The 15,592-nt window shown below is 38.7% G+C and overlaps 2 protein-coding genes across 2 annotated transcripts in view; one reads left to right on the top strand and one right to left on the bottom strand.

Annotated features, from left to right (window-relative positions):
- Positions 1 to 2,964: 2,964 nt before the first annotated feature.
- On the bottom strand, positions 2,965 to 11,433 carry LOC146635706 (uncharacterized). Its single transcript, XM_085348663.1, has 4 exons — positions 11,372 to 11,433; positions 10,178 to 10,366; positions 8,954 to 9,187; positions 2,965 to 3,815 (listed from the first exon to the last, which is right to left on the bottom strand). Exons 2-4 carry the CDS (start codon positions 10,347 to 10,349, stop codon positions 2,965 to 2,967), a joined length of 1,257 nt encoding a protein of 418 aa, XP_085204789.1. The 5' UTR covers positions 10,350 to 10,366; positions 11,372 to 11,433.
- Positions 11,434 to 14,569: 3,136 nt separating this feature from the next.
- Positions 14,570 to 15,592, top strand: part of LOC146635705 (tripartite motif-containing protein 16-like) — a 3,402-nt gene continuing 2,379 nt past the window's right edge. Inside the window, exons 1-2 of the mRNA XM_085348545.1 lie at positions 14,570 to 14,715; positions 15,432 to 15,592. The exon at positions 15,432 to 15,592 is cut by the window's right edge and continues 2,379 nt beyond it. The gene's annotated coding sequence lies outside the window, so the exon portion shown is untranslated. The remainder of the gene's footprint in view (positions 14,716 to 15,431) is intronic.

Genomic DNA, 15,592 nt, shown 5'->3' with positions numbered 1-15,592 from the left:
TACTGTGTGTGCAAACCTGGTAAAGACCTATAGTAAACGTTTGACCTCTGTTATTGCCAACAAAGGTTATGTTACAAAGTATTGAGTTGTATTTTTGTTATTGACCAAATACTTATTTTCCACCCTGATTTACGAATAAATTCTTTACAAATCCTACCATGTGAATTCATGGATTTTTTTTTTTTCACATTCTGTCTCTCACAGTTGAAGTGTACCTCTGGTGCAAATTACTGACCTCTGTCATCATTTTAGGTGGGGGAACTTGCACAATCGGTGGCTGACTAAATACTTTTTTGCCACACTGTATATATAAAATGTACAATATACAAGACGTAAGTAATATGTAATAAATAGTGTTATGTATATACAGTTGAGTTATTGCACATAGAATTGGTATTGCACAGTGGTGGTCCATGTGGGAAGTTGGGGGGCTGTGTTATCTGTGCATGTGTGAGTTCAGGGTGGTTATCGCTTTGGGGAAGAAACTGTTTTTGAGTCTGTGGGTTTTTGTGTTGATGCACCTGTAGCGCTTCCCTGAGGGAAGCAGGCTGAACATGTTGAAGCCAGGGTGGGAGCTGTCCTTGATAATGTTTGCTGCTCTGGTGAGGCAGCGGGAGGAATAGATGTCCATCAGGGACGGGAGAGGGCGGCCGATGATCTTTTGTGCTGTCTTGACCACACTCTGAAGCCTCACTCTATCTGCTTTGGTGCAGCTGCCGTACCATACCGTGATGCAGTAGTATCCTTCTATACTTAACAGGCCGAGCAGCAAAGTCAGCTTCTTTGTCACATTTCTACTTTTTGTCCTCCTCTTCTTTCGTCCTCAACAACTGTGCAGTAAAAACTTCTGAACTTGGCACAATGATGAAGGGATGAGGCTTTATTTTCAAAATGAGGTACCACTGATTCTTTGGAAATTAGTCTAATCATTTAAGACGTTACTCTCTCTCTCTCTCTCTCCAGACTGGCTCTCTGATGTACTCGCTCACTCCCAGTGAAAATCTGAACATTGTCTTCATCTAGGCCTCCAACTTTCCCTCATCCTACGCCTGTAACTAGTCCAGAATGCCGCAGCACATCTTTTAAGCGGCACCAGAAGACATGATCACATTACACCTGTCTTAGCCAACCTTCAATGGCTCCCCGTCAAATAACGTATCGTTTTTAAAATCCTTTTGTACACTTGTAAAATTTTAAATAACTTGGCGCCCAGCTACTTGATTGACCTCCTTGACCTATATACCCCTAAGAGAGCACTTAGATCCTCTAATCCAGGGCTGCCCAATCCCAGTCCTCGAGAGCTACTATCCTGCAGCTTTTAGATGCATCCCTACTCCAACACAGCTGAATCAAATGAATGGCTTGTTATCAGGCCTTTGCCAAACACGATGGCATGCTGAAGAGGTAATCAAACCATTTGATTCAGCTGTGTTGGAGTAGGGATGCATCTAAAAGCTGCAGGACGGTAGCTCTCGAGGACCGGGATTGGGCACCCCTGCTCTAATCAATCGCTCTTACAGCAACCAATGTCCCGACAGAAGACTAGGGAGGATTGTGCTGTTGCTGCAGCTAAACTTTGGAATAGCCTGCTGATTGATGTCTGTGCGTCGAAACAAATTAGACTTTAACTTCCACCCAGTTCACGCTTGTGCCCGCCACTTACCTCTAACAATTTTGTAATGATAACTGTATTTTCTTTGTTCTTCTATTGTTGTAATCCTGCAACACAGCAATTGTGTGAAGCAATTTGATGTTAAATGTGCTATAGAAATAAAATTGAAACTGAAATATATACTTTGAGACTTTGTAAGTGTTAGTGTGTCTATGTAGTCATTTCTACTGGAAGACCATATTCTGATCAGTGAATCCTAGTATCATTCTCTATAGGGCCATGTTTGTTTTCCAAACAAAAAAGAAGAAAGGTAAACTAGAACAACGATATGGAATGAGGCATGTTTATCCAAAAGGGTCAAAACATCAATTTCTGCATTTACAGTATATAAAACAACATCAGAAACAAGGTAAGTAAACAAACTTTATTTATACATTACCTTTCGCAGGTGAAAAACTACAAAGTCCTTTACAATAGAAACAGGCAATAAAAACATAAAACAACATACTTATAACATACGGCCTAAAACTATATGGCCTATGACTCCAAGAACACCGTCCCCAATGTTAAACATTGAGGTGGAAACATTGTGCTTTGGGGGTGTTTTTCTGCCAGGGGGACAGGACAACTGCACCGCATTGAAGAGAGGATGGAAAAGGCCATGTACTGTCAAATCTTGGTTGAGAACCTCCTTCTCTCAGCTAGGGCATTGAGAATGGGTCGTTAGTGGGTATTCCAGCATGACAGTGATCCAAAACACATGGTCAAGGCTACAAAGGATTGGCTCAGCGACCTTAATCCCATAGAAAAATCTGTGGAAGGAGCTGAAGGTTCGAGATGCCATGAAACATTAATTACTCAGAGGATCTGCAATGAGGAGTGAGACAAAATCCCCACTGAGATATGTGCAAAACTCGTAGACAACTAAAAGACACATCAGACCTCTGTGATTGGAAACAAAGGTTTTGCCACCAAGCAAAGGGACCAAATATTTATTTCACTAAATAACGTGCAAATTGATCTATAACTTTTTTTGCATTTTTCGGTGTTGTTGTTCTATCACTGTTCAAATAAACTTACCATTAAATTTATAGACTGATAATTCCTTTGTTAGTGGGCAGACTAAAGATTTCAGCAGAGGTTCAAAAGGTTTTTTTCCCTGACTATATAATAATGAGGTAATAAACTGCCCTATTCTGGGAAGCATATTCAAGAGCTGATTAATTTTGACATCAGCAATTCTGAGTTTTCAGTTTCAGTGCATAACAAAAAAAAAAAAAAAAAAACAGCAGAACCTTCATCTGTCAAAAAGAAGTATGACGAATCACAACCCATTTTCTGAGGAAGACACTTTAAACAGCATGAATTTTCATGTGAATCTTTACATGGTCAAGCCGCCTATATCTTTTCCCACAGCTGCTACAGGAATACGGTTTCTCACCTGTGTGAATTCTTACATGACGTTGCAATGAAGAGTTTAGTTTGAATCTTTTTCCACAGGTCCTGCAAAGATGTGGTTTCTCACCTGTGTGAATTCTTACATGACGTTGCAATGTAGAGTTTAGTTTGAATCTTTTTCCACAGGTCCTGCAAAGATGTGGCTTCTCATCTGAGTGAATTTTTACATGATCACTCAAATGTGACTTCTGAAAGAATCTTTTCCCACAGGTGTTACAGGAATGTGGTCTCTCACCTGTGTGACGTCTCTTATGGCTAATCAATTTGGATTTCTTTTGACAAAGCTTTCCACATATGTCACATATCAGATGCTTATGCCTGTTCTGAGGTTTACTCTGACTCTCTGACACAGAAGTGTTGTTTACTCTCTGACTGTGACTTCTCTTTCTGTCATATCTATTCTTTTTCAGCTCTGCATTTCTAGCTGATCCTGAGTCCACACGCTGGCTTTCGTCATGATCTCGGCTCTCTGCTTCAGGAGAGATGTGAGAAATGAACTGCTCACTGTTTGGTTCTGGTTCACTGTAGTCACTTTCCCCATAAGTCGGAGTCTCCATGAAAGTATCAGCCTCCTGCTTCAGTCCAAGCTGCTCTCCCTCCTGACTGCTGCACAGTTCCTCCTGTTCCTCTTTAATCTGTGGAGGCTCTGGGTCCTCCTGGTCCAGACTGGAGTTCCTTTCTTTATTACAGACCTGCTTCTCTCTGGTGACCATCTCCTCATCATGGACACTCTGCTGGTGAAGGTCTGAAGAGAAATAGGGAATAAATTAACTAATAACAAACATTTGAGAAAATGTATTCTGATCTGAATCATTAGCAGCTCTCTACGTAGTGACCATGTAACAGTGAAATTTAAAGAGTACAAAATGACAAATTATTTGGGCACTGATGCAAATGACTTATTTCTTATTAATAAAGATCAGTTAAATGTGTGGATGTCTATAAATGTGTGAAATGTAGTGATGTTGGTGTGTTTTTTGGTAAATGAAAGTGGATTTCTCAGTTTAAGTGTTACACATTTGTGCTGCTTCAGAAACTTTTCTTTGTGCTCGCAGTGTCAAAGCTTTGTTACTGAGTGTTATAGTTTTAATGTGGCTTTTTTCTTAATCCAGTATAAGTAAGCAGGAGTTTCTTAGCATTTCAGTGTCTCACTCATTTGGGGGGGAAAGTAAACCAATGAACCAATCAGAAACAAATAACAACTTGAGTAGTTTTTCTACAGTGGAAATTGTAATGTCCTATTAGACAGATTACAAAATTCACTTTATCTCCTAGGAACAAGGCTGGCAACTCCTCCCCCTTTTGTGAGTGTGGACGCTTCATCTCTTTGCTCTTTAAATGCTTTGCTTCTTTTATTGATTTTTTTCTGTATGAGCTTACCTGCGATAGCTTCTGGACACTTATAGATCATTAGGACTAAAGTGTTCTTAACAGAAACAGCAAATTTTATAGTTACCTTATCCTCAGCGCTCTGTGTGTCTGTGGCCTAGACACAGCTGAAGCCTGATTACAGCGTCTGGGCACCGAACAGCCTCAATAGCCTGGAAAGGTGCTAACCGCTAGGCTAACTAGCAACAAGATGCCTCCCCTCTCCACAGATGACTACCACAGCCTCATGCAGAAGATTGCAGTACTGGAGACAAAAAATCATCGCTTAGAAGTAAACGTGGAGGTAAATGGACTGTGTGGAAATGAAACAACCTTGCCTTTGATTCAAAACAATGGCGATGAGCAAGCTAGTACACAGCTAAGGAGCACAGATAACATGACCAAGAAAGTAGACTCCGTGCATTATTATAAATCCTCAAGTGATAATCCCCCCTTGGACTGTCTTGGTGCAAAACCAAGACATAAATCATGTCCCCTGGAAGGGGGAGGACGTATCACAGGCAAAGCACAGCGAGCTGAAATCTCTGAAACCGACTGGCCTTCACTTCCTACGAGACAGAGAAGCTCTTCTACCCCTGTATACGGGAGGAAACAGGACTGGACAACCGTGAATAGGAAGGTTAACAACAAACCTCCAAAACAACTGAATGTGAAACTGCAGAACAGATTTGTATAGTATAGTATAGTGACAAAGTTGCTAAGTTGGCAACACTGACAAACACTAAGGGATAGCAGCACCCCTTTATGAAATGCAAAACACCATGATGCTGTGTGCAGTCCCACAATGACCAATTCATGGGACTGTCCTATTTAATCTGCATATGCTGTCTCTTCATGACATCTTTTAGGAGTTAGCTGTGATAAGCCATCTATCAAATATGTAAATGATACCCAGATTCATTTCTGTGCTCTCATTATGTTTGTGCCTTGGAAAAGTGGATGTCTGGACACAACTAAAACTTAATTCCATTCATCCTCCTTCAATTAAACAGAAAAAAAGACAAATCCATTTAGTTTACATCTTCAGACTTCAGACACTGAAGACCTGTGTAAAAAATTACAGAGCCTATCCAGGAAAACAATGTCGTAACCAGAAACTGCTCTAACCCTAGGCCGTAACCTTCCTACGCCTAACTACACATCATATCAATGCAGCCTTCAACATCTTGAATGGCATGGAAGGTTGAAAGGAGCTTCCAATTACAAAGTAAATCGGGGCGTAGATTTCTTACAAAGGTTTAAATCAAGCTTTACTTTCAATGGCCATATTAAAGCAACACCTCTGAAAGATTGAAGATTGTATGTGGCGTTCCTCAAGGTTCTATTTTGGGACCTAAACTTTTTAATTTATATATCAATGATATCTGTGACGTATCAAAAAGGTTACATTTCGTTTTAATTGCAGATGATACAAATTTTTATTGCTCAAGAGAGAATTTGAAAGATTTGGTTAAAATTATGATTTCTGAGATGGTAATATTTAAAAATGGTTTGATGTAAATAAATTATCTTTGAATCTGACAAAAACAAAATTTGTGATATTTGGTAATGGTGTAAAGGAGGAATAAGTTATTATGTCTACTATTGGAGAATTGATTGAAAGAGTTACTGAATTTAGCTTTTTCGGTGTAATAGTATATGAAAATTTAACTTGGAAATCTCATATTGAGTATATTAGAAAGAAAATTGTCAAAAACATTTATATTTTGGGAAATGTTAGAGATTTATTAGACTACAAGTCAATGTGAATCTTATACTTTACATTGTTTTTCTCATACCCCAGTTATTGTATGGAAGCTTGAATACCATAAACCTTCTATACTTATTACAGAAGAAAGTGATACGAATGATTCATAATGTTAAATATAGAGAACATACAAATAAATTGTTTATAAAATTGCAAACTATTGAAATTACAAGATTTAGTGAAACTACGGACACTATGTTTAAGGCTAAAAATAATACTTTGCCTTTCAAGTTACAAAATTTAATTTCAATGTGTTTGGGAGGTGAAGACAGCAGAAGAAAATATAATTTTAAGCATCAGCTAGCTAGGACTACACAAAGATTAATGAGTCAACGGTTAGGGGTATACGACTGTGCTGAACTCTCTTCATTATAATCTAAAGAGTTGTACAAATTTACATTGTTTTAAAAAGTGTTACATGTTTAAAACGATAAATCAATATGAAGAATATGAAAGAAATTGGAGTTCATAGAAGGGGATTTTTTTTCTCCCTCTTTCTTTCTCCTTATTTTATTCTATTTACTTTTTTTCTTCTCCTTGTTATTATGTGATGTGGTATATTGCTGATTGTAAATGTGTTGTTTGGTCTGTGTTAGGATTTGGAGATAAATGCTAGTGTGTTCCCTGGTTTATGGTGCCCACTTATATTAGTTGAATCGCAGATAGAGGGCGGGGTTTAATAAGAATATTTTCTTCTTCCTGCTCCTTTTCACGCATGGTTGGAGTGCTATATCACGGGAAAGCATGGTTTGTGTGTATGAAAGGATAAAACTGTTGAAACTGTTGAACCAAGTGTGAAATAAATAAATAAATAAATGAAGGCTGAATTAAATCCAAACCATTAAATTATTTATGGCAATATTAAACAAATACATAGGAATGCTTTCTTACATTTGCATAGTAACTCAAAAAATACCAATATCCTCTCTAGAAAAGCTAGTTCATGCATTTATTACTTCTAGTTTGGACTACTGTAAATTGATATTACTGGGATGTCCTAAAACTCCATGTAAGGCTTTGAGTTGATCCAAAGTGCTGCAGCAAGTGTACTGAAAGGAACTAGAAAGAGAGAGCATATTTCTACTATATCGGGGTCTCTTCATTAGCGTTCTGTTAAATCCTGCTTTTCACACACAAGTTCTTGAATAATCAGGCTCCATCTTATCTTAATGAGCTTATAGTACCATATCACTCCATTAAAACACTTTGTCTTCAGGCTGCAGATTTACTGGTGTTTTCTAGAATATTTGGCTAGAGGAGACAGACAACCTCTTTACTTTTAAGAAAGCATACAGTTAGGGCTGGATCAGGTAACCCTGAATCCTCCCATAGTTATGCTGCAATAGGTGTAGACTGCTGTGGGATTCCCATGATACACTCAGTATTTCTTCTTCAGTCACCTTTCTCACTCATTATGTGTTAATAGACCTCTCTGCATTGAATCATTACAAATTATTAATCTCTGGCTCTCTTTAACAGCATCTCTTTGTCCTTTCCTCCTGCCCTCACCCCCACCGGTCAGGGCAGATATCTGCCCTGCTGTGAACCTGTTTCTTCCTGTTAAAAGGGAGTTTTCCCTTCTTACTGTAGGAGTGCATTGAAGCAACTGTTGTTAGGATTGTGCTCTGTATGAATAACACAAATTTGAATTGAATAGAAATTAGAAATGTAGCTAAACTGAGAGATCCATTTATTTATTTCTTGAGGAGATGGCTACTGCAGCTGTCTTTTTATTGACTTTCCTAAAAGACACGACAGCTGTTTGTATAGTGGTCGCTACATTTGACAGCTATTCAAAGGTTTTTTCTTGTATTTCTGTCAGTGTTGATGGTGTACTTGCACATGAACCACTACACTGATGTGTCACTCCATGCCCTGCCACCCACTGGCTGACCAGTTATATTTGTTACATATATTCTTATATTATTATAAAATATAATTGAAATATATGAAAAAGTATTTTTGTTATGTTATCGTTTTTACACAGTGTTTATTATTCATTAATTTGTCAAAACCTATATTGTCCACCTAAGTGGACATGTAAAAAACTCTGTGAAAAGTACATGTTTAAAAAAATGAAGTTCAAAAAATTATTTTTTTCCCCATGTTTAAAGATGAATAAAAATACGAAAAAAAATCCAGATTGAGGTTGTCATCATTCATGTATGAAAGGGTTAAAGGGTCACATGATCTTATTTCAAAAAAGTATAAGCTAGCAACCATTATTGTAAGCTAATGTTTTAATCACCCCATCTTAGCTTTCTGATACTTAAAAAAAAAACTATGTGGAAACATCTAGACTTATTTGCATTCAGACAGCTTTTTAATCTCCACTTTAAAGGCTGTAGGTTGAAGCCATTGCTTTAACACTCTGTATAATCTTAAAATGTATTGTTTTATCTTTAAGGCTCATATACCCTGATTTCTTTATATTACATAATTACCTCATGATTTGTATCACACATTTATGTTTTATCTTTTATTCTACAAATATGTATTGGAAGTGGACTGCACATTGACACTAGCAGAAACAGACAGAAGTGTTCTGAGGAATTTGATGGGGCAGGTCTCTCTGGACTAGTGATGTCACCAGAAGGTACAAAGCTTTAAGGCTCACTCTGCTAGAGGTAAACAGCGCTATAAAATTTGGTGTTAGGCAATGCTCTCTTTGCCCCCATTCTCTAATTCTGCAGGCCTTCTCCATGAGTCATATTTAGTTTTATTATGACCATCACAGTTTTACATACCTATTCTGTGTGACTGCATCTCAGGTTTCCAGACCATCTCCAGCAGCCTGAGCTGCTCTTCATCAGTCCAGACAATAATGTCTTCAGCCTCCTGCTTCAGTCCAAGCTGCTCTCCCTCCTGACTGCTGCACAGTTCCTCCTGTTCCTCTTTAATCTGTGGAGGCTCTGGGTCCTCCTGGTCCAGACTGGAGTTCGTCTCCTGATTACAGACCTGCTGCTCACCCAGACTCTCCTCTTCCTCACAGTCATGTTGTTTTGTGAGGTTTTGAGGAAAAACAGAGTGACAAGATTCTCTTGTTATATTTGTAATGAAAATGTTGCATTTTGGTGTTATTCTTGTATGTTCCCTGTAGATCTTCATCACCAGGTCATGTGATAATGTCCTGATCAGAGCAGGCGTTCTTTAGTTGGTCCATTTTATGATGAAGAAGACAGAAAGAAGGTGCATCAAACAGTTCTTTTTATGGGAGCAAACACAGAGCCTCAAGCAGAAATACTGTCTCAACAGGGAAAGTTAATAACCACTGTCACAACAGAGCTCAACACTGAAGCTCACAAAGTAAAAATGCCATTCTGGGATTTTGATTATGACACTGTGAAACGATGGTATGAGCTCCTGTAGAAACCAAATGTCTGTATGATATCAAGCTTGTTATAACAAAAGAGACTTTTCTTCAAAGAACTACTCCACCCACAATCCTAAACTGAAAAAGGCAATGTCTGAGATTGGTGGAGTTCACTGTTATTATGCAAATGCTCAAATTTGCAAACTAGAGATGCACCAATTGAGTAGCTCGCCGGCCCATTTCACACACATATGTTATCGTAATGGAGCAGCATGATAAGACTGACTGAGTCTATCAACATCACTAACATGTGTCATTAAAACGTTTACCTCTCTCTTATAAAGTCTCTGCTGTTACTAGGACCTAACCTATCAGTGACCATGAACCTGCACCAGTGCAACATAGTCCATCACTGGACACTGAACCACAGCACTGATAAATAGTTTTCACACTGTCTCATTAAGACTGTGTGTGCTCTTCCTCAACTATCACAGTTTGCTCCTCTGAATTCATCACCAAAGTAACAGCTTCCTGCTCTCAGCTAACATCAGCTTAGAGAAATCCTGGAGATGCTGATAAACTTTCAGATTTATCACCAATCAACCAAACACTGAAGAATCTGAGCTTGAACAGCACAGAGTTAAAAACATGTCCATACCTATGATGTGAGAGTTTCTGTCGGGTTTCCGGCTGATATCCGGCAGTCTGTGCTGACGGTTGATCTCCTCCTCATACTGGACGATGGTTTTTTGAACCTCTGAGAAGATTTCTTCACAAACAGCAGTTAGTCTCTCCTTGATGAACTCTCTCAGATACTGAGCTGAACTCATTGCTGCTGAGGCTGGGGCTGGGCGGATCGATACAAATGATACAGACATATTGGTATAAGACCCACACTAACGTGAAGGGATCAGTACTTTAGTTTGTGTTTCTCACAAATACGGGCCATTCAAGTCTGTCAGGTTTATATTGTTGATTGTCATTTATGCTTAGAAAAATAAAACCATATATGCTTAGAGGTGAATAATTGATTGTGTAGTGATAGGATGTGTGATCCTTAGTAGTTTGCAAAGACTGTGTGTCTTCCAGAGTGTTCTGGCATTCACACTCAGATCCTGGAGTCACAAGAAGAGCTCGTACCTTCTTTTATTGTTTTATGGTATAGCAAACACAAGTACATCTGTTTTAGTCTAGGTGCCTTTTGTTTAGATGAACTGCTGGACTGCAGGTTTAGGGAAGTCGTTCACAGGGTCACATCTTGATTTAGCTAGTAGGCCATCACTGTTTCCCTCATCAGATCGGTTGGTTTTTGAGCTGTTCTTTACTCAAGTGAACTGGCTTCACGCTTCTAAATAAATTACAGTACAATGTTTCTAAATCTCACTGCAACTGCTGCGTCACAATAATCTGTCCTGCTTCATAAATCTGTCCCATAGCTTATATAGTAACACATATCTTATTTTCCTATATCTACTTGTTGTAATTCAGTGGAACTTATTTCCTTCATCCATCAATTACCCCAGCTGAAGTAAAAATATTAATAACAATAACAATGAGCTGATTCCACATGATGTTTGTCATGTTTTCCTGTCTATGCTGAGCTCGTTATCACTTCAGCCACTTTATCACCACCTTGTCACTTTTTCCACCACATTGTCATTCTACCTACTGCTTGAACACTTTGCCCAAACTGCACCTCCTTTCCATTTACTAGACTCAGTCGTGAGTCTTTACCTTGCTGAACCACATCCCTACAAACACTCATCAGAGAGCCGTTCCTCAGTATTATATCACTCTTAACCTCCCTGCATGCTTATTTATCGCCGTTGTAGCTGAAACTGGTTCCACTCACCGAGCCGAAGACTTTTTCTTCTGGAGACAGTTTTTTAACCTCGACTTAAATCCGTCCTCGTGTCTCGTTGTCACGGTTACATTGCGCTCACTGTCCGTTTCATCCACATTACAGATTTACTTTCACTGTTTTGTTTTTTTTTTTGTATTTTCCCCTCTTGTTTGACCTTTTTTTCACCCCCGCTCTTCTCTCCCGCCATCGACTTCTGTTCTTATTTCACTTCCTGAAACGTCACGTCGCTCTGCTGTTTCCGGTCCCTTCGCAGACCTGCCGGTCAAACCTCTCGTGGACCCTCCCCCCTCCTCTGTTTTTGTGTGTGTGTGTGTGTGTGTGTGTGTGTGTGTGTGTGTGTGTGTGTGTGTGTGTGTGTGTTTGTGTTTTCGCCTCTTGTTGAACTTTTTTCACCACCGCTCTTTCTCCCGCTATCGACTTCTGTTCTTATTTCACTTCCTGATACCTCTCTCTCTCTCTCTCTCTCTCTCTCTCTCACACACACACACACACACACACACACACACACACACACACACACAGACTTGTCACCCTTGTGACTCAAGGTAAATTGATGTATTCTAATAATGTAATTGTAGAAAACTGTCCCATCATTTGAATACCGCAGACCTGCGGACACAACAGTGGAGGTTCAAACATAGCTGGGTCAACCAAACACTGGAAACATCTAGAGTATTAGAAAGGACAGAAAAACGTAAATTCCAACTTGTATAAACTTTTGTTGCTTGAAATGATTAAAATACTGCTCTTATTTTAGGTGTTACATTATGTCCCTAGTAGCACAAGTGCAAAACCTTCCCGCCATTTTGGTTTCAGTTTCCCTTTTGAACCCTCCATTGTACCATGTAGACACACACAGAGTTAATATGTTCACAATTTATATATTGGCATCACAAACATAATTCATTCATTTATTCATTACGATACCTCACAGAGTGTCGTTATAATCACTCTGCCTGTTTTACATTTATTGTCCACTTGATGGCACAAAAGAGCAAATAAAGCATCGTAAAGCTTCAGTCCATGAACGAAGCAAATAGATAAAAGCTTCAATGCTCCATGGAGCTTTATCTTTCCACCACTAGAGAGTGCAAATTACAATGTATACAAGACAAATATAGTGGAAATGAAATAAAGTTGAAATAATTAGAATCAATACATTAAAATATATTCAGTAAAATACTTTGACTGCAAAAATGTAACACATTAGATGCACACTGGCCCTTTCCATGCTCTATTTTAACAGTGCTGGCCTTTGTGAGATCCATGTTATTTAAGCACAGCGGCTTAATGTTAAGTGCAATGTGTGTCAATGTTTGTCACGTATCATGTATGAAGAACTCACTTTGAAGCTTTGAAATATGTTCAGATTCAGATTTCTTTAAAATAATAATAATTATTATTTTGATTGCTGCTGAGACATTTAAAGAATATAAATACCAGTATAAATTAAACTCACATTATCAGCCATAATAACGAATTTCATCACAATATTTCACTCACAATGCTATATTATTGCTATTAGTTTTTAACATTTTGCAATATGAGCATATTGCTATTTATCACATTTATTTCCAGCTGCAAATTATGTCCTTAAATCTAAATGTTGTCAGTATCTGTTTTGTGCACTAAGGTAAAGTTCCCTCACTTGAGTTGTTTTTTTGTTTTTGCTGGAAAATTAGATTATTAAGCTGTCGATAATATCTGCTGTCAGTCTAAAATCTGCCTACAGTTGGGGTCATTTTAGCAAATACTTGTATTATCTATCAATTAACTTTGCTAACACATAAAAAATCACATATATGTTGCTGTATAAGAATATAACAAGAATTCAAATAGATGGTCAGTAAAGTGTCATTCAGTTGGCAATCTATCGCCATTTAAAAATTAGACGGCAACTATTTTCAAACTTTTAACAATCTCTTTGACAATGACTACAGTCATTTTCTTTTGTACATGCTAGGAAATTACGGTCCTATTTTTACTCGTGTGGCTGACCCATGTGTTTGGTCTGAATTTGGTCTGACTGGACCTATTCGCACCATCTTAGCTACTGTATACCGCCCCCCTGAACCTGTCTTCCTCAGTGATCTCATCTCTCACTCTGTCCTTCTAAGCAGACTTTCCTCTCTCAGCATCTCTGACATCCATCCGTCCTCCCTCCCACTTTCTTCTTTTACAGAATGCCTGACTTAAAATCCTGGTTCAGCTCTAATTTTCTTAAGCTAAATGAGGATAAAACTGAAATCCTCCTTATTGGCACTAAATTCAACCTTTTGAATGCAAATCATTTCTATCTGCTTATTGATAACTCCACAGTTTTCCTTTCTCCTCAGGTTAAGAGCCTTGGTGTCATCCTAGACAGTTCACTTTCCTTTAAATCTCACATCAATAATCTCGTTCTGCCTATTTCCATCTACGCAATATCAACAGATTACGTCCTTCTCTTTCCACCCAGTCTACATCCATTCTTGTCCTAGTCTAATTACCTCCCGCATTGACTACTGTAATTTTCTCTTCCAGGGTCTTCCTCCAAAATCCCCCCATAAGCTTCAACTGGTTCAAAATTCACTAAACTTCACTGGGTCCTTCCGGATAATATACAAACTTCTTCTGCTCACCGTCAAGGCCCTTCATAACCTTGCTCCTCCTTACCTCTCTGACCTGTTAAGCACTACCTCTTCTGCCCGTTCACTTCGATCTTCTTTTTCTATCCAGCTTTCTGTGTCTTCTTATGGCCTCACCACCACGGGAAGCAGAGCTTTTAGTTGCTCTGCTCCCAGGCTGTGGAACTCTCTGCCCCCAGATATAAGAAACATTGGTTTGCTCCCCCAGTTTAAATCAAGACTCAAAACCCATCTGTTCAAATCTGCATATTCACTGTGAACCCACTGTTTGTTCATTTTATCTTGTGCTTTTGTGTTTATTGCTCTTCTTTTGTCAACGTTGTGTTATGTGTTTTATTCTAGCATTATTATTATCATCATCATCATCATCATCATCATCATCATCATCATCATCATCATCAACAACAACAACAACAACAACAACAACAACAACAACAACAAACTATTATTTATTTGATTGTTTGCTATGAGCTAACGCTAGTCCACACTCCAAGCCACTTGGTGGCGGTAATGCGCCACGTCGTTGTTTGCTAACCGCCAAGAAACGACGACGACGACGACGAAGTTAAACGAGGCGAAAACCACAATAAGAGCAAAATGAAATCTGTAATGTGGAGAAAATGGACAGTGTAACCGTGACAACGAGACACGAAGAGGGATGTAAAGTATAAAAAAATGGCCCAAGAAGAAAAACTCTTCGGCTCGGTGAGTGGAACCAGATTTAGCAACAACAGCGATAAATACGCCTGTAGGGAGATGAAGAGTGCTAAAATACTGAGAAACGGCTCTCTGATGAGTGTTTGTAGAGATGTGTTTCAGCAAGATAAAGACACACGACTCAGTCAAATAAGCGTTAATGGACTCCACAGTCTGCTGCCCGACAACAAAAGAGCGTCTGTGGGGTTTTATCCGGAGTACCTGAAATAGAAAAAAGAAAACAGAAACGGGGACAAAAGTTCTGTTTTAAAATGCATATTATAGCGAGAAATGTGACGGCTTGTCTGTTGTTATTATGTTTGATGAGCCAAGTAAGATGTAGATGTGGATAAATTAGCTATGAGATTAGGCCTCCCCCCACCACGGAGATGCTGTAAGTATCAAAGCAGCTCAGATTACTTGTTTCTTTCTTATTAAAGAGAATGACAAAAGTTTCACTGTGAGGACGTGATTTAAAGATGAAAAATGTCTAAATTGCACATATCATGTCCTGAGTAAAGGACTGGCAGTTTTATGTTGGGGTGTCTGTTGATTCTCACTTGTCTTGGAAACATTGGTTAGGAAAACAATCAAATCAGTAAAACACATATTACTGGATGCAACAGTTTGCTAGAATTGGAAGGAATTTGTCAGGCCAATTGTGTAATTGATTGATTCAAAGATTTTCTTTTTTCCTTTTCACTGCTTTACCCTTGTCTGCACAGGTGATGAAAATGGATCTGTGTTTGCCAAATGCCATTAAGATCTGAAGAAGAAGAGAGGTGCTGTTTGATGAAGCGGACTTAAGTTAAAGGAGAGACACAAACTAAAGTATTGATACCATCACGTTAATGTGGATCTGATACCATCGTCTGTATCACTTCTA

This window comes from Diplotaxodon limnothrissa, linkage group LG3 (assembly GCF_057381915.1).
Source record: "Diplotaxodon limnothrissa isolate DT_005_m linkage group LG3, D_limnothrissa_male_GT1.1, whole genome shotgun sequence".
NCBI lineage: Eukaryota > Metazoa > Chordata > Actinopteri > Cichliformes > Cichlidae > Diplotaxodon > Diplotaxodon limnothrissa.
Note: the sequence above shows the minus strand (reverse complement) of the source record. Positions and strands in the feature narration are given on the sequence as shown.